Genomic DNA, 20,333 nt, shown 5'->3' on the forward strand with positions numbered 1-20,333 from the left:
ACAAAACGAAAATTATCACTGAAACGATGCTGTAATGAGTTCATTACAGCACTGTTTTTAGAACTGTAATGAACTCGTTACGAAACTGAAATAGAGAATAGTATATTCTAAAACAAGTTGCAGAATGAGCTCCTATTCCAACACGAATGCGAAATTCGAAAACGAGCGACGAAGGAGCGAGTTTTCGAACGCAAGGGTGTTGGAATTGCCTTCTGCAACGAGTATTATACTACTCCTTTCAATGTTTCCACCCATCAGGACGAAACCAACAAACCACCTCTTCGCACTACTCTTAAACGAAGTCATCTGACGTAAACATCTCCCACTTGTAGGGAATGCCTTCGCCAACTTTTCATAGATCGTTTAAAAGTTGTTCCTCAGCAACATAGATCGGTTATTGGTGTGATCATGCTGCTTCGACTAACAATTCTTGCTGTGAGCGTATTTGTCGCTGGAAGTCACGCGGCCAAACTTGACAATGTCTTCGAATGGAACGAATTGAGCTTCAGCTGGCCGGATGAGAAGACCAAAGAAGAAGCGATCCAAAAGGGCAGATACGTACCTGAGAACAATCTACCCCTTGGATTGGATAGATGGAATGATAAGTTGTTTGTAACAGTACCAAGGTGAGTTAAATGAATAACTTTTTTTTCAATATTGAATATCCAAACTTATCGAGGTGATATTTATGATTAAATTTTCAACATCAACTCTGATGAAGTTCATTTAAAAACAGGACAAAAAATACAGATTTCTTTGATAATTTCAAGAAAAAAATGTCCCTTAAACATAGGTCCCGCAAACGGTTTATTTTCGAGATACAGTGTGTTAAAGTTTGATTTTTTTTTAAATTTTTTCCTCATAGCACCTTCCATTCACAAGATGTTCAACTCCAATATTTGGCATAGATATTTCAATTTAATGTTTTCATCATGTTATATGTTAATTTTGAATGCTAATCTACAGAGTGACATTTTTTCTGAAACAGTGCCCGCTTCTTTTCTCCAGGACTTTTTTTGGTGGCCAACTGGTAGTTTAAAAAAATATGAAAATAAACTTGCATCCAGCACTATACTTTTTGGTATCTTGTAGTTTTGTCGTATCTGCTACCGTTTTCGAGAAAATATTCGAATAAGTTCAGACCATTTCAAGAAATAATCCTGAAACACGTCGATTTTTGATTTCAATTTACCGTATTTTAAAATAATAATCTAATATACAGGGTGAATTTCTTTCGAGTAATGACGTCACCGTTATTTTTTTAAATGGAACACCCCCATTTTGTCTCAATTTTCCGAGAACTCTATCTGAGCTGATTCCAAAAATGTATCACATGTTGATTCCAATTGGTACAGGGTGGAAAAAATAATAAATTAAATCTAAGCAATAATTAAAACATTCACGAATACCAAATATATTGGAGTACTAAACAGTCATTGAACACCAAAAAAATACTACACAACAATGATATTTCACAAAAAACTAGACGACTATGTTTTTTTTAATCAATAAGAAATAAGTACAACAAATACCAAACATGTTTGGAAACAGCTCATTTTTATTAATCTAAAATTGTAACAAACTACAGGGTGTTACATTCAAACCAATTGCCGCTAGACAATGAGTATTTTTGATGATATTGTTAATTTAACTAATAAAGAATGTTACGCGATACTTTATGAACATACACAAAACTATTGTATTTTTGTCCACCTTGTATCAATTGAAATCAACATGTGATACATTTTTAGAATCAGCTCAGCTAGAGTAATCGGAAAATTGAGACAAAATGCGGGTGTTCCATTTAAAAAAAAAGACGATGACGTTATTACTCGATAGTAATTCACCCTGTATATTAGATTATTATTTTAAAATACGGTAAATTAAAATAAAAAATCGACGTGTTTCAGGATTATTTCTTAAAATGGTCTGTTAAGCTAAATTTGTTCCATACGGACACAGTGTATATCACATAATTTGTTCAATAGGACCTGAGCATTAAGGAAAATGAAAACAAGGAAATGTTACCAATCTGTTGCAATTATTATATGAAGAGTAATTACTGTAGGAAGTGAATCAACGATTTTATCATATTTTCAATCTGTATTATTGTTCAACTTATTGATTCAATCTGTATTATTGTTCAACTTATTGATTATTGATCAATATAAACCGCTATTAAGACTCATTTTCCATAATATAATAGATGATGAAAGAAGGAGAAAATCCAGATCACAATCTTATCTGAAACTTTGTGTGAATATCCTTGTAGTGAACGCGAAAGAAAAAATATTTTCCGCTAGGTTTACTTTCAATTGGAGATTACGATTCAATGCAAATTAAACTATTATTCACATAGTTGTGCATAATTTTTTGTCTTATAAATGAATTTTTTTTTACAAAATTCATGTGAAACATAACGTGACGATTAATCTAAAATTCAGAAAGGGAAAAAGGATATCGTGACTGGGTGTAGTCAGACTTTTGATGACATATCATCTAGCAGTGGATTTATTCCTTTCAAAGACAGAAATTCATGCATTATTGACTTGAAAATCGTGTATTCGAATACCCCGATGTGAAGAGACTGTTGAATGATTTAGTATAGTGTCCTGATATGAGATAAAAACGGTGTATGGAAATCAGGACAATATGAATGTGTAGTCAAGTAGGTACGACTGCTCAGGGGTGAATGAAAAGATATTCTTCATAATGTATTTTTATTCATATTTATTCATCGTACTGCAAAAATTTAATTTTTGTTTGGTGAACTATGTGATATTTCGGTTAAAACCATTATTTGCAATGTTTCTATGTGCATAGTGTTGAAACTTTGCTTCCGCTGTTTTTTTTTTCCGAAATTCAAGGCTTTATTGTAAAAAAAACTGGTTATACATTTATAATTCAAAGTTTTGTCCATCTCTGGCCAATACTTTCTTCCATCTTTCGGGCAGCGAATGAATCCCGTGCTGAAAAAACTGGTCATTATCTGAAGCGATCAACGAATCGATACTATTTTTCACCATTGATCGAAACAAGTGATAGCCCAAGGGAGCAACGTCTGGAGAATACGGCGGGTGTGGTAGGACTTCCCATCTAAACGTTTCCAAGTATGTCTTGACCACTTTCGCCACATGGGGTCGAGCATTGTTGCATTGTCATGTTGTAAAATCCCTTTATTATTTATTTATCTCGTTGTACTGCGGCCGTTTGTCTTTCAATGATCGGATCAAACGCATTAATTGCATTAGATATCGTTCGCCTGTGATTGTTTCAGTCGGTTTTAATTACTCATAATACACTGTATCAAGTTGTGCCACCAAATACTGAGCATGACCTTGGAACCGTGAATATTTCGAATTTTCTGCGTAATGAACTCATTTTTCCTCTCCAGTCACAATGCAATGTAGAAATCCCTTCCGTCTTTGCCTTACAAGCAGCTGTTCACAAGCAAACAAACGCCGTTCAACATCTCTCCCAATTCTGAATTATTCCCATGACTTTCAGGCGGTTTAAAATGACTTGTTACGTCACTCCCAATGATCCTGCTAATTCTCTCTTCCACTGCCACTGTCACGCTGGACTTCGACGTCAAAACCACCCTTCTTGAAGCGTTGAAACCACTCTCGACACGTTCTTTCATTGAGAGTGGCCGCACTATAAATATTTGAGAGCATTCGATGAGCATCAGCCGCAGATTTCTCTATTTTGAAGCAGAAAATTAAAACCTCTCGCAAATGACGAGAATTTGGCTCGTAAGCTGACATGGTCAATCGGGAATAACTTTATGACGCAGACACAAATCGATTTAAATTTCGATGGCGTTATTTTAACAAATACCTAAGCTTATTGTATGACATCTACGATCTATTTATTTCGACTACCACTTATCGCTACAGCCATCTATTCAAAACGGCGAAAGCAAAGTTGTACACATAATCTACTAACATTATAATTTCCTATAGTGTGTTCAATTGCGCTATTTTAACTTTTATGCATAGTGGGTCAACTAAAACTCCAAAATTTCAAAGAGATAGGAAATACAAACGAAACGAGATACCAAAGAAATTCACTCATATTCTGAAAGAATATGTAAGAAATGCAGTTTTTTTGAGATGCGGTTCAAAAATTATATCTTCCAAATGATATTTGGAGCTTTCTTATAGAAGTTCTCAATAACCCTCCCCAGTATATTGGTGTATTTCGAAAATCTTGAGACCATCAGGATTCCTGAAGCTATATTCAAAAAACTTCTCACATAGAAGTGGACAGAATGGCATTTAGAAATATGGTACAAGAATCCTTTCAGAAGCTCTTTTGTGTTCTATTCTGGATTTGTTCGCCACCTTGGGACTTGCTTTTGATGATATTTCTCTGCGAATATTTCTTAACAATTTTCTTGGTCATAATCTCCACTAGATTCGAAAGAGTATAAATCTCATTCATCTTATTTTCAGATGGAAAAATGGTGTAGCATCAACACTGAACTACATCGACCTAAAGACCAGCAACAAGACCCCATCTTTGATCCCATATCCAGACTGGGTCTCAAACACTCTTCCAGAAAGAGAAAAAGGACCAGAGGAAAGCACCATAATATCAACATTCCGCGTGAACGTTGATGCTTGTGATCGTCTCTGGGTAATGGACACTGGCTTGGCTGATATTTGGGGAGAAGCAAAACAGCATTCCACTCCATCTATTCTTATTTATGACTTAAAGACAGATAAGCTCCTAAAACGCTATGTACTACAGTCGACAGACTTGAAGGAAGATTCATTTTTTGCTAATATCGTAAGTTTTAAGAGGGAAATATTAATTTAATATTTCAGTTCTGCCCTAAGTATACCCTAGAAATACTCTTTAATATATTGCTAAACTGTATCTTATTAATGGCTACATTAGTTAGATCATCTGGTGAAATTAAAAAGATCTCAACATAACGGAGATAAAGGGTACTTCATTGTGAATTATACTCAAATTGACCCGTTATTGGATATAATATGTAGAAGCAACTCTGTTCACTGGAATATATAAGTTCCTTCTTAAAGTTGTGTTCAACTACGTTATACTCAAATTTAAGGCAAGGAATGTATAGTTTAACTTCTAACACTATTTACTAGGATAACTGGTGAACCAACTAATGAAGAGGCCAACAATCTTGCCAGAAAAGAAGCACAAACTCCTCTCACTGATAATGATAAAATAATATTATTTTTAGTATTCTATTATGACTGCACTATGGATATCAAGGCACTGTGTTGTTGAAGAAAACGAAAAAGCCGATCAACTTGCAAAAAGTGCATCAAGGTTAACACCTGCTGGACCTGAGCCTTTCTGTGGGCTAGGAAAAGAACAATCTAAGGCAGCAGTCCAGCAATGGGAGTTTAATAATAGGATAACCCACTGGACTTACACTCCTGGGCTTACTCAGGCCAAGAAATTCGTGATGATTCCACCTACCTATGCCAGAAAGCTCTTGAAGCTGTCACGAGCTGAGCTTCGGGTGATGGTAGGACTGCTGACGGGGCACTGTCGGTACAAACACCATTTGTACCTTATGTGAAAGTCAGCAGATGAGATTGGCAGGCAGGATCAGAAGCAGAAACAGCTGAACACATGGTATGCATGTGTCCAGAGCTGGCTGGCGTAAGAACCATCCATATGGGGAAGCCGGTCTTGGATACCCGTGAAGTAACTGCCAAGGCCCCTAAGGAGGTTGTCAGTTTTATCAACGCCATTGACGACCTCCTTGGGTATCCAAGAATGAGTAGGGTAGACAACAAAAGATCTACATGGTCGCAGTTACCGGAAGGCTTACCGAGCCACAACGACCCCAGTTCAAATAATAAATAATAAAAATAGTATTGTTTTATAGATAAATGTGTAGATTCAATTCTTTCTTGTTTCAACATCGAATTATTAAACCTTCTCAAATTAAATTACAAATCATCATAGATATATTCATTGTCACTCATTGCTAATTCTGTTTCAGGTAGTAGATGTAGATCCTACCAAATGCGAGGAAGCCTTTGCTTACATCCCTGATTTGGGAGGTTATGGTGTTGTGGTATATTCTCTTGCAGACAATGATTCATGGAGGATCAAGCATAATTTCTTCCATTTCGATCCATTGAATGGAGATTTCAACGTAGGTGGTATCAACTTCCAGTGGACAGATGGAGTTTTTGGACTTGCTCTGGGAAAAGTACAACCAAATGGGTAAAAACCAAGACATTTTGTTTCTGTGATTGAATATAATTTTGTTATTATTGTCTCCACTCCGATATCGAAAAACCAAATGTGTTTTTCTTGTTTCTTTCAGATATCGTACAATGTATTTCCATCCTTTGGCTGGAATAAGAGAGTTCTCAGTATCTACAGAAGTACTCAGGAATAAAACAATGGCAACTGGTAACAACGCTTACTACGCTTTCAAGGTAAGTTTTCCTAATGATATCAATACCATGATATGATTTTTCCAACCTCATATGAAAATATTCTGTTCAGCTCGAAGGAAATCGAGGAGAGAAAACACAATCTTCAGCTTCTGATTTAGACGAAAAAACCAATGTCTTGTTCCTCACTCAATTGAACAAAGATGGAGTAGCTTGTTGGAATGTGGACAAACCATTGAACCCTGAAAACTTGGGTACAGTAGCACAAGACAGTGAAGGATTGATCTTCACTAATGACTTGAAGGTAACAAACAGTGGCTTATTGAATAACAGTAGTTGACTTAGTGAATAAAACTAGTTGACTAAAATTCTTCCATAATTGGTAATTTTTGGTGAATTTTATGTTTTTACCGAGTCTCCACAATTCTATTTTTTCTGCTTATTTAATTCCTACATGTATCGATCGTATTTCATATTTATTTTCATATTCTTATGCTCTAGATTGATGCTGAAAGAAACTTGTGGATCTTATCGGACAAGATGCCAACTTTCCTCTATAAAGGATTGCAACCAAATGAAACCAACTACAGAATTTTCAAAGTGAAGATAGATGAGGCTATTTCCGGAACACCCTGTACAGCCTAGTTCGCTGAAAATATTCGAAATACCAGTACTTTTGAAAATCTTCTCATGAATTGTGATATAGTATCGAAATCATCATTTTAGAAAGTAGTATAAATTAAAAGTTAGGAAGTGTAGCAATCATATAATTTAAATTAAAACAAAAATACTAAAAAATAAAAGTATCAAATATATTTTAAAACAACACAGCCGTTCCCTGAACAGAACTCTACCTACATAATTTCATCACTCGTGTAAATTGAGATGAAACTGCAACACCTAGAAGGGGCTAGAATTTGAATTTTTGTTTGTTGGTAAAACATAGATAGTATAGCATTAAAGGTGACTACTTGCATGTGTAATATCATCGCATCAACATCAACATCAAACGTCTGAAGCTATCGCTTTGCGACCTTTTGGTTTTTTCATACAAATTTGATGAGATTTCTGTTTCTGTCAGAACTTGAAGACACAATTTGGTTTTACGCAGTGCATCAGTTGAAGAATATCTTCTTTCGGCCATAACTTCAGAACACCTGAAACTATCGCTTTGTGACCTGCAGGTTTTTTCATGTAAATTTGATGAAACTTCTGTTTCTGTTAAGAAAATCCTATCATTACATTTGAAATTTCGGAGTAAAATGAAAAAAACAATGAACTTCTAACTTAGCGCCCCCTATCGAAGCAGCAAAAACAAATTTATCATGAGTATATTTTGTCCTCAATCAACAAGATATTATCTCTTAGACGAGATCTAATTTGCTCAAAAATGTTGAGTCAAACTGAAGTTACAGGCACTTCAATCAGTCAGATTTCTCCCTTTCACCTACTTTTGTTTGATACCGTAAAATCGAGAGTGACAATTCAAAAAGATGGAGAATTTTCCAAGGATTACAGTGATGTTATTTTTTCTTCAACTTCATATGAAACATTTTCGAGTAAAATTCATTTTTCTACTCGACGATAGCTATTTTGCCCCCTAGCGGTAGAGGTATGAACTTCAAAACAATTTCCAGTGTGTTTTTTTGTACACTTTAGTAGTAAAAATTTTTACCGCAAGTCTCTACGATGAGTGGATCCTGAGATATAGCCGTTTACCTCGCTTATTTGCCCACCCTGTACATATCCGAATTATCCATACTTAATTACATTTATCTTCAACAACCATAAAAAATCCAGCAATCAACAATGGAAGATAAGACTTTATGAATGCACTTCAATAACTTCGTTTTCAGACATCTGAGTTTAAACATAATATCTACCAATTGATAATTTCCGCTTGATATCGTTTTCAAAACTAGTTTCGAAAAAGAAAATGTCGCATGCTCAGTTGCGGAGTACCAATAGAAAAGTCCGAAAACGTTGAAGGTACTGTCAGTAATGCTTGTAAACTCACGTGGAACGTGTATTATAAATAGAGACCAAAATGGAACAATTTCAAATTGAACCTAGGCGGCCCACCCCAGATCCAGACTTCCCGAAGTACAAATATAGATTCCTGATAGTGATTCTTTACGGCTTTTACTCTGGTGCCAATTTTTATCAACTTAATCAATTCACCATAATTGAGAATGTGATCGCACCGTGAGTATCATAACATTGTGCACATGAAATTACACTCAAACTCGGAAAAAGAGATAATATTTTGTATCTAAGAAATACGTTAACAATTACTGAATTGAAATATTTTTTTTATTCAGCATGGACACATATTACATATAAATAAGGTTTATTAATTATTACTCAATGATATATTAACCTCAACTATATTTATTTCCTTCAAATGGATATTTCTTCAGCATTATTAATATAAGTTATGCGAAAATAAATTATGTGAAATAATAAATGATGATTATTGGTGTGATTTCAAATAAATCATTTATTTCCATGAAACTAATATTTGTTTGCCCATATATCCAATAAATGATTTATTAACTATAATGCATTTTCGGTAATATGAAATAAACACTTCTCTCAGTGTATACAAAATTTTTTAACATCAAAATGAAACCTCTTATTGAAAAACCCTCAATTTATTTTATTGATTCAAATTATGAAATTTTTTATAGGCATTACAAAACTAGTAGCTACGCAGTGAATATTTCCCAATTGATATTCATGGTAGACCTGATTATATTCATAGTACCTGTAGTTCGCATTATAGAGCAATATGTAAGTATTCATATTTTTTACATTCAGACATTTCTGATTTAAAAAAAAACCAGGGCCGGCGTTAGGGGTGAAACAGTGAAGCGACTGTTTCAGGCGCCTCTTTTCGATGGGCGGCAATTCAACCCAGTTTGTGGCCGCCCTTTCATATTTCTGAAAAAATATAGTCTTGATTCTTAAAAACAACATGAGGTTGGTCTGCTTATTGATACTTTTTCAGCAGGGGCGCCAAAAAATTCATTCAAATTTGCTTCAGGCGCCATAATTGCTCGCGCCGTCCTGATTCAAACTAATCCATTTCAATGAGTTCAAAATTCTTTTCGAACTGATATATTTTCAGAAGGCCTCTTGAGGGCTACCTATTGACATATTGTTTAGCGAATGATAGTTTGGATAATTCAATTTGGAAATTATCTTAACTGAGCATAATGAAGAGATTTTGATCTTATCAGTACACTCAATACTTTGATGCACCAAAATAACGCAAATTACTACCCTAATCCAATTGCCAAGTACAAAAAGCGGCTTTGCAGTCGAGTTTTTTCTGTTTTGTTCCTCACATTAGTTTGGTTTGTCATTAAAAAACTTGAAATACTCGTTATTCTTAAAGTTTCGAAACTAATGTCGAATTCTTATAGTTTTGACAGTGCATACTTTTAATGGTGATATCAAGAAAACTGAAAATCTTGTTCTCCAAAATAATAATACAAGTAACATTATACGAGTAAAGATTTTTGGTGTACCTAATATTAACAAAATGGCCGTTTGAAATTAACATATAGGTATTAAAACAGTAGGTTATTGAAGTACTAATCAACAAATAGAATTTTTTTTAAAAATTAGTATGAATGAATTAGGATTGAATATATGAGTAATAACAATTGCAAGAAATTTGATTTGGTAATTTGTATTATCCTGTATTCAAAAAACCCATTGTCCACTTAATTGATTGCTGAAAAACACCTTTTGCCTTTCTGTAGTGTATATAGTATAACAATTGCAAGTTTTGTGTAAACTTTCGTAGCGGTATCATTGTCAGAACTTCAGAAAATTCAAATATCGAAAAAATATAAGGAAAGCACTAAAGTGAGGTCAGGTCAGATTTTGAACGCTCCTTCATTCATACGCCAATACGCTCTATTAGTGTGACGTCACACACCGCCATTTTTGGTTCTCCTGTCAGTGTTCGGAATCCAAACAAACAAATTGTCATTCAAATTAGTACGTTGTCGTTGAAGAAATTGGCTTATTTTCATAAATAAGAGTATTTGAGAAACGATTTCTGTATTAATTGATAGACAGAAGCAACGAGGTTAATACCAGTAAGTTTGAATCCTGTATCATTCCCCAGATTTTGTATAAAGCCGTGTTTATTAGTTGACCTTCAAGTTCGAACTTACTGGCATTAATCTCGTTCCTTCTGTTTATCAATTAATAGTAAAATCGTTCCTTAAATGATCTTATTTATCAAAATAAGCTAATTTCTTCAACGACACCGTACTAATTTGAATGACAATTTATTTATTTGGATTCCGAACACTGACAGGAAAACAAAAAATGGCGGTGTGTGACTTCACACTAATAGAGCGTATCGTACCCTTGGATACACTTATATATAATTCTATGGTCTCCAAGTGTGCACCTGGCGCATGAATGATAAGCGCTCAATGGCTCCTGTCTTTACCTCAGTGCTTTCCTTATTTTCCATTTTCACTTCATGTTTTGTAGTTCTCAAATATTTATGTACGTAACATAAACTTAACCTCGAAATGAATGATAACATTGATCTTCTCCAAAATCAACAATTTGTTCATCTGAATTTTTTTTTTATTTCAGGACTTAAAGGTTGCAAGCGTATTATGCTCAAGCCTCACTTTTTTAGGGGCTGTCATGAAAGTTTTCTTTACAGCACCCAGCCCTGATGACTTCTATTTTATTCTGGTAGCCCAATTCATCTGTGGGATTGGTCAAGTGTTCACTATAATGCTTCCGGCTAAAGTTGTGGCTGTTTGGTTCCCATCAGAAGAACAGAACAGAGCATGTGCAGCAGCACTTTTTGGTGGCGAACTAGGTAAATATCTAGATTCATACACTTTCGGAAAACCAAATTTGAGCTGTTGGGACAAGTTAGTTCACAATGACATAAACAACCTTTGATTTCTCTCGTAATATATTCGTTTTTTTTTAACCGAAATGAAACCTCTTATTGGAAAACCCTTTAGAAGACAATATTTCATTCTATGTAGGTTTTATCACTATTTACTTAGGTCATCATACATACTGGACTTGCCTCCCTTACATCTACATGTGAGGAAATGTAGCCTGCTGGAAGCAATAAAAATTTCCCTCAATGGAAAGCACCTTCCTGGAAACTGGGTTGGACATATGAGGATACCGAATCAATTAGACTCAAACCTCCTCGCAAAACCATCGGATGTTATGCCAACCACCTACGATTTTGAAACGCCCTTTGAAACGGTTATAAGTGTTATAAGTTATAAGTCCTAGTGCAATAAGTCTCGTAAATCGTCTGGACAAAAAGTCATCCATATGATTCACAGATAGATCAAAATCAGAGAAGGGCACCGGCATTGGAATATATGGACCTAAACTGAGGATCTCTAAAGCCCGTGGAAGTGAGCCCTAGATTCTACAGACCGAGATAATGGCTGTTTATGTATGCGCCCAGGAGTGTCTCAAAATGAACCTCAAAGGGGCGCATATCTACATCACCACGGACAGCCAAACTATGCTGAGATCCCTGGAATCGTGCTGCCAGGGGTCTCTGTTGACCTGGGAGTGCCGTAACACCATAAAGCAACTGGCCAGAGGCAATAAAGTAGCTCTACTATGAGTACCAGGGCACTGTGGGGTTGAAGGAAATGAAAAAGCTGATGAACTTGCAAAAAGTGCATCAAGGTTAACACCTGCTGGACCTGAGCCTAGGAAAAGACCAATATAAAGCTGCGGTCCAGCTATGGGAGTTGAACAACAGGATAATCCACTGGACTAACACTCCTAGACTTGTTCAGGCAAAGAAATTCGTGACGATTTCACCTACCTACGCCAAAAAGCTCTTGAAGCTGTCACGAGCCGAGCTTCGGGTGATGGTGGGACTGCTGACGGGACACTGTCGGTACAAACATCATTTGTACCGTATGGGAAAGTCAGCAGATGAGATTGGCAGGCTCTGTGGATCAGAAGCAGAAACAGCCGAACACATGGTATGCAAGTGTCTAGAGCTGGTTGGCCCAAGAACCATTCATATGGGAAAGCCGGTCCTGGATACCAGAGAGGTAACGGCCAAGGCCCCTAAGGAGGTTGTCAGTTTTGTTAACGTCATTGACGACCTCCCTGGGTTTCTATGAATGAGTAGGATAGAGAACAAAAGATCTGCATGGTCGCAGTTCCCGGAAGGCTTACCGAACCAAAACGACCCCAGTTCAAATAATAATAATAATAATAGGTCATCATAAATTTTCCATAATTTTACATGAAACATGTCTTTAGTCATCAGCATTAAGTTTTTTCAACTAACATAATTTTATTTTCCAGGAATGTTACTGGGAGCTGTTTGTCCCATATTGTATGTCCATGAGAAAAACACTAATGCAGAAATTACGAGTGGACTTCGCCAGATGTTACAATCCAATGCGGTTATTTGTGCATTAGCATTCCTTGCGGTTCTTGTTCGTAAGAATCTATTGATTGCTATGAAAATAACAAACTTAAATTGAGAAACTTGACACGGATCAACATCACCAATTCCTTCATAAGGTTTTTTGTTCGAACAGTTTTCTGAACATATGACTTACTGATAGCTGTACAACTTTGCTTCCGACGTTTTGCAATAGATGGCTATAGCTTTAAGTGGTAGTCGAAATAAATAGAAAGTAGATGACATACAATAAGCTTAGTTATTTGTAAACATAACGCCATCGAAATATTAGTCGTTGTTTCTGCATCATAAAGTCAATCTCGATTAAACGTGTTAGCTTACGAGCCAAATCCTCGTCAGTTGCGAGAGATTTTAATTTTCGGCTTCAATATGAAGAAATCTACGACTGAGGCTCATCGAATGCTCTTAAATACCTATGGTGAGGCCACTATTAGTGAAAGAAGGTGCCGATAGTGGTTTCAACGATTCAAGAACGGTGATTTTGAAGTCGAAGACCAGCATGGCGGTGAAAGAGAGAAGGTTTTCGAAGATGCAGAATTGGAGGCAATTCTTGATGAAGACTAGTGTCAAACGCAAAAAGAATTGACAGCATCATTTGGAGTGACGCAACAAGCCATTTCAAAACGCCTGAAAGTCATGTCAATTATTCAGAAACAAGGAAAGTGGGTGATTTACGAGTTGAAGCCGAGAGATGTTGAACGGTGTTTGTTTCCTTGTGAACAGCTGCTTGAAAGGCAATGACGGAATATGCGGATATCCCGACCATGCTTCCACGTCGACGGCCAAACCGAATATTCACGGTTCTAAGGTCATGCTCAGTATTTCGTGGGACCAGATCGGCGTAGTGTATTATGAGTTATTAAAACCGACTGAAACAATCACAGGCGATCGTTATTGAACGCAATTAATGCGTTTGAGCCGAGCATTGAATGACAAACGGCCGCAATACAACGAGAGATATGACAAAGTGATTTTATAGCATGACAATGCTCGGCCCCATGTTACGAAAATGGTTAAAACATACTTGGAAACGTTGAAATGGGAAGTCCTACCCCACCCACCGTATTCTCCAGATGTTACTCCCTCGGACTTGTTTCGATCAATGACGCACGGCTTGAATGACCAGCACTTCCAGTCTTAAGAAAAAGTAAAAAAATTGGATCGATTCGTGGATCGCTTCAAAAGATGACCAGTTTTTTCAACGCGGGATTCGTACTCTGCCCGAAAGATGGGAGAAAGTAGTGGCCAGCGATGGACAATACATTGAATCATAAATATGTAGCCAGTTTTTTTATAATAAAGCCTCGAATTTCGGATAAAAACGAAGCAAAGTTGTACGCCTATGTATTGGAATTGAATAATGATGGTAGATTGTTAGAGTTGTTAGAGATTTGGCAGTTGAATGCATTTGTTTAACCGTATCTTTTCAACACTCGGAATATTTCAATAATTAAATTGAAAAAAGGTCCCATTCAAGTTTTGTCTGATTATAAGAAACATGCCGAACATATTCGAAATTATTTTCATAATTGACAATTCATAAAATGCTTCACTCAATGAAACATTTCTTCCTCATTTCGAGTTAATAAAAAATAAGTAAAATGCATAAAACAGCCTGCATCTCGGTAATAAAGGACAGAAAGCCTTTGTTGCCTTAGAGACCCCTATTTCAAAAGGGATTCACGAATTGACTTTATATTCAAGCTACTTAACATGTCTTGATTTGAAAACAACTCAAGTTCAATTCAAATAGTAGTTTTTTAATGTCAAGTACAGTAGAGCGGGTGACTTTGCCAACGGAGGTGACTTTGCCGAACTGCCTAATATTTTAAGTTTCACTTTGTTTTCGTAAAGTTGGCAACATCTTATAGAAATCACGAATCTGAACCTTTAACCACACTATATACCCACATGTTGCAACCGTCGCAGTCGTCTGGCGTACTTTGAATGGTGTGCTACGGTATGTTATGTGAGCGGGTAATTTTTTAACGGGGGTATATTCGCGAAATACTAGGAGTTGTGCAGAAAATATGGCGAACGGTACATCAAAATAAATTTAGCAGCTTACTTTACATTCATTAAACGTCACGTTGAAAAAAAACTGAAAACATTTGGTTGAGAGGATTTCGGCATTTCGGAAAATTTTTCTATTGTGGCCCTTTGGTGGGAGACATTGCCACACACCAAATTTGTTTCACCTGTTTTATTTTGAGGCACAATTATGGGTCGTCGATACAAAAAGGAGTTGGGTGCAAGGAAATATAGTAATTATACGGAAAAAACACCAATCTGAGCAATCAATGCAGTTCGAAATGAAAACATTTCAATACAGACAGCTTCCGAAGTGTACAACATTCCCAGAAGAACTCTTGGTAATAAAATTAACAAAAAATATATTGACGAATCTGGAGGCATTAGTGCACTAACATATACCACTGGCTCTTCATTAAATTGCCAAAAAACGCATTTTTAAGGCATTGGCAAACTCACACTGATTTGCGGGTCACTTTGCCAAATTTTTAAATTGAAAAAAAAAGTGTGCAGTTTCATGTGATTCTAACCACAGCAGTCGACAACTAAAATGTTCAAATTTAACATACTTTGCACAGGACTCATTTCACAAAAAAACGGAAAAGTTACACCAAGAAAACTATAAAAAGTAGTGCAAAGTCACACCGCTCTACGGTACCTACTTGATAAATAAATACAAAACTTGACTTTGAAAAACTACTCCTTGCCTTGAACTTGAGTTGATTTCAAATCAAGACATGTCAAGTAGCTTGAATATCAAGCTGACAATCCCTAATGTCAACTTCTCCCAGTGGAACACAATAGATTTATTTTTTTTTTCAGTTTTCAAACCTAAGCCACCAGCGCCACCTAGCGCGATACAATCATTAGTTCAAGATCATAAGACACATTATTACACAGCTTTCTTCGAACTTTCCGCTAACAAAGATTTTCTTTATCTTGTTCTACTTTTTGGAATTTCCTGCGGCATGTGGTCTGTATTCGGTATTTTTGAAAATTTGATTTATTTACATTATTTCCCGGTAAGGAAGAGTCAACTTGAAATCAGCAGATGATTGATTGGATTTTTTTTTAGAAATCATTAATGGATCTGACAACTATTACTGCGATCACCTCAATATCTGGTGGAATGATAGGAAATTACTTATTTGGATATATTTTGGACAAAACGTTAAAATATAAGTGAGTATCAGGGGCGGATCCAGACGATGTTTGAGGGGGAGGCCATAGAAAGTCACGGCTCATATAGGTTAGCAAAATAGCGGAAGTTTTTGTTGGTACCTACCGGGTCAAGTGTTTTTTTTTATAAAAAAATGGATTTTAGTAAATCATTCAGTTTCCAAAATTTTTGTAGGACAAAAACAAGGAAAAATGTTACATATTCCATAAATATATTCCGTAAATTTATTTCATAAGAAAACTCAGGCCCAAGAAAGTATGAGGTGTACAAAAAAGAAAACCATTATTATTGCATAAAGAACAAGGCTTCAATTACCATAGTTAACACAGTTGCGCTTTAGGTGAACAGCTCTTGGTAGATAATTCCCTGCCAATCTCACTAAACACACAGCAAAACCTTCCTGGCCGTTTCCGAAGGCTCACCTCGTTTCGACCACGACCGTTTTTGCTTGACGTTGTCATAAATGATCCACTTTCCATCCATATCCAATATTTCACCCTTGTGACTGCCCACGCATATTTTTCGATTTTTCAGGATACATTTTTATATTTATAAGGTCCGCGAGGGGGGGCCATGGCGCATGTTCATATCGTACATCTTTGTTCTCTACTTCTATGGAGTTGTGTATATTGAATTGAATGAATTGAATTTTGAATTTGAAATATTTTCGTTTCAGGCTTTTCACATTTTTGAACTTCGTTTGCATAACTCTGAGCTATTGTGCTATGGTTGTTTTCCTCGAAATGAGGTGGCACTGGTCGTCTTACATAACGGTGATATTGTTTGGGTGAGTTCCCTAAAAAGTATTTTTATATTAGAATATTTTAGCCCCAGAAATTCTACCTTTTTATTTTGACTGACAAATCTTCACTTTTAACTGAAGAGTATTTCTTTCTAAGTGTAAAATAAACAAAAGCTTTATACTCTATACTTTAATGGAATAAATTTTTATAGAGCAAGTCAACTACATATTCAGTTATTTTTACAGCAATTTTTTTTCTAACAGAACGAATAGCTTCATCATTCATATTATTAAATCCTTATCATCCATATAAAGGGTGTTTTTTTAGAGCTATAGAACTTTAAATTGCAATAAAACAACGATGAATTATTCGATTGACATGAATTTTATTTAACCGCAAGATAATCTTGTGGCATTAGATTTCAAATATGATTTCTGGTTCGGATGTAGTCCAATCTGGACGTCCAATTTTCTATGACTTTTTCCAACCTTTGTGGCCGTATATCGGCAATAACACAGCGAATGTTGTCTTCCAAATGGTCAAGGGTTTGTGGCTTATCCGCATAGACCAATAACTTTACATAGCCCCACAGAAAGTAGTGTAGCGGTGTTAAATCACAAGATCTTAGAGTCCAATTCACAGGTCCAAAACGTGAAATTAGGCGGTCACCAAACGTGTCTTTCAATAAATCGATTGTGGCACGAGCTGTGTGACATGTTGCGCCGTCTTGTTGGAACCACAGCTCCTGGATATCATGGTTGTTCAATTCAGGAATGAATAAGTTAGTAATCATGGCTCTATACCGATCACCATTGACTGTAACGTTCTGGCCATCATCGTTTTTGAAGAAGTACGGACCAAAGATTCCACCAGCCCATAAAACGCACCAAACAGTCAGTTTTTCTGGATGTAATGGTGTTTCGACATACACTTGAGGATAAGCTTCACTCCAAATGCGGCAGTTTAGTTTGTTGACGTAGTCATTCAACCAGAAGTGCGCTTCATCGCTAAACAAAATAAAATGGACGTAGTGCACGATACGTATTCCGCACAGAACCATTATTTTCGAAATAAAATTGCACTATTTGCAAGCGTTGTTCAGGCGTGAGTCTATTCATGATAAATTGCCAAACCAAACTGAGAATAAATCACTCAACAGCTGTTAAATCGGTCGCCATCTTGAACAGTAATGTTATATACCTCGAAAAAAAACACCCTATATGTATGGTTATTTACGAATTATATTGAAAATGAAGGTCCGCAAATAGAGCACTAAGGAACTCCAAATTCCTTCATCGTGATCACTGATCATCTTCAACTAAAAGAATAATCTATTAACATTTATCTGAAAAACTGAAGAGGGGCTAGAATATTAATGATTTTTTAACGTTTGGCTATCTAGACATATAAAAACGAAATCATAAATATTAAACACAAGGGCTGGGTTTATTTCTTTAATAAATTGTTTGAATTTCCACTTCGATGAATATCAATAACAATTTAATTTTTTTTTCAGATTTTTCTCATCGTGTTCTGTGAACATAAGTTTTCAGTACATTGCAGAAGTTACTTATCCGATATCATCGGTGGTTCCTATAGCCTGTCTTCAAGTTATTATCTGTGCAGTAACAGTCATAAGCCAAGTTATTTTCAGCCTTCTACTGGCAGAAGGATATATCATGATAGTTCATTGGTTAACAATGGCAACATTTTGCATAATAACTTTTGGTACCTATTTCTTGAGTTCCAATCTGAAAAGAATGAGGGGCAGACAAGAAATTCGAGAGCTTCGAGAGCGTCGAGAGCGCAGAGAGCGACGAGACTAGTGAGAAAACTTACAATGCAAGTTTTATCGACTGCCTTTTTATTTATTTTTGTGTATATTTTGACGAATGGGCTTCATTTCTAGAAGACACGATCATTATCCGATTGAATATTCCATCAAAATATTCATATTGGATTAATGAAAAGAACATTTTTTATATAACTCATTCGTACGAAATGGTTGTATAATGTTATGTATAAATTGTATCGTCTATACACATATAATGTTTTACGTTTTATGAACTATGTTAGTTTTTATAAAACTGTTTCGAAAAATATTCAGAACTGAATATTTTTCTGTGAATTCTTTATGGAATTGCATTTGTAACCTTAGCAGCATATAATCTATATAACATTGATGTGATTTTTAAATAAAAACTTCTTGCGCTTATTTTTTATGTTGAACACGAATTTATGATGATTTTTCGTAGTTTGATTTCAATACTACTCCTAGCCTTACCTGACCTATCGTTATCAGCATAAAATGAGTACATCATTGATGTAATTATTGAATAAAAACCTGTTGGAATATCGTCCACAATTTGAGTGAGACCATTTAGGAAAACAGATAAAATAGCATAAAAGCTCTGAGAGATATTGAGACAAGAAAATTCAACTAAACTTTGATCGACACAGTTACAAAAATAGAAAAGTATTTACAACTTATAAAAGACAATCATTACAGAGAATACTGTCACTTAGTCATCTCTAGACTAGGTATAATAATGTAAAGGGATTTCCAATAAGAGTTTTCATTTTGATACTAAAATAAACTAGTATATTTCAACAGAAATCATTGGATGTTTATTTCATTGTGAAAAGGAAGGTAAGCCATCACCGATGGAAAACGATTTCAACCAATAAGGTTGCAGCACCATTTTATACATTATAGACATTTTTATGGTTTACATTTGAAAAACACAAATTTTTTATTATAACTTCGAAACTAATTGCAATAAATAAACAAATGATAACACCAATGGATTCTACTGAACAAAGTGCCTGTAGAATATGTTTTCATGTTTATAGAACCCTTAATAATGAAGTTATGAGAACTTTTCATTTCACGTCACTTTCCAATTTTCTTTTATAGTTTGAAAACAGTTGAACTTATAAGGTTGCGAGTAGCACCAAATTAATTCTCTCAAAAATCAAGCTCGAAAATGTGCCATTAATTTTTTTTTAGCTAAAAGGGATTGTGAGATCTCCTCAGTAGACAACGAATTTGAAACACCCAATATATTTCAAAATATACTAACTGACAAAGAAACTGCAACACAAAGAAGGGGCTGTTTAAATTTTGAATTTTTTTTGGTAAAATATAGATGGTATGCAAGGAGTAAATTATTGAATTTGGAGAAAATAATCGTGAAAGTTTTTTAATGTAAACAATTTTTGTTACTTTGATATTGTAGTCGTTTTTCAAATTTAACAACCAGCTGTTCGAGGAGATCTAAAGTCGACGTTTAGTTGTTGTTACTCCTTGCTATACTATCATTGTTTTACCAAAAAAAATTGAAATTTGAACAGCTCCTTCTGGGTGTTGTAGTTTCTCTGTCAGTTAGTATATAAACTGTGAACAATTCAATTTGTGATTGAAAAGGTTTATTATTGATAATAAAGGAAAAATTTAATAAATGAAACCGAATCATGTTTAACGTTTCAACACGATTGGGTAACCTAGATTG

At 35.4% G+C, this 20,333-nt stretch overlaps 3 protein-coding genes across 3 annotated transcripts in view; 2 read left to right on the forward strand and 1 right to left on the reverse strand.

The window, feature by feature from the left end:
- Window positions 1-20,333, reverse strand: part of LOC123679652 (ionotropic receptor 75a-like) — an 84,121-nt gene that overhangs the window by 17,597 nt on the left and 46,191 nt on the right. The window lies entirely within an intron of this gene.
- On the forward strand, window positions 359-7,200 carry LOC123679658 (protein yellow). The gene is made up of 6 exons (XM_045617052.1): window positions 359-626; window positions 4,458-4,794; window positions 5,996-6,222; window positions 6,326-6,440; window positions 6,511-6,702; window positions 6,900-7,200. The coding sequence occupies exons 1-6, from the start codon at window positions 409-411 to the stop codon at window positions 7,041-7,043; spliced, it is 1,233 nt and encodes a 410-aa protein (XP_045473008.1). The 5' UTR covers window positions 359-408; the 3' UTR covers window positions 7,044-7,200.
- On the forward strand, window positions 8,251-19,066 carry LOC123679655 (uncharacterized MFS-type transporter C09D4.1-like). The gene is made up of 8 exons (XM_045617049.1): window positions 8,251-8,603; window positions 9,089-9,191; window positions 11,025-11,259; window positions 12,744-12,881; window positions 15,721-15,920; window positions 15,974-16,080; window positions 16,755-16,865; window positions 18,338-19,066. The coding sequence occupies exons 1-8, from the start codon at window positions 8,446-8,448 to the stop codon at window positions 18,645-18,647; spliced, it is 1,362 nt and encodes a 453-aa protein (XP_045473005.1). The 5' UTR covers window positions 8,251-8,445; the 3' UTR covers window positions 18,648-19,066.

This window comes from Harmonia axyridis, chromosome 5 (assembly GCF_914767665.1).
Source record: "Harmonia axyridis chromosome 5, icHarAxyr1.1, whole genome shotgun sequence".
In the NCBI taxonomy this organism is placed as follows: domain Eukaryota; kingdom Metazoa; phylum Arthropoda; class Insecta; order Coleoptera; family Coccinellidae; genus Harmonia; species Harmonia axyridis.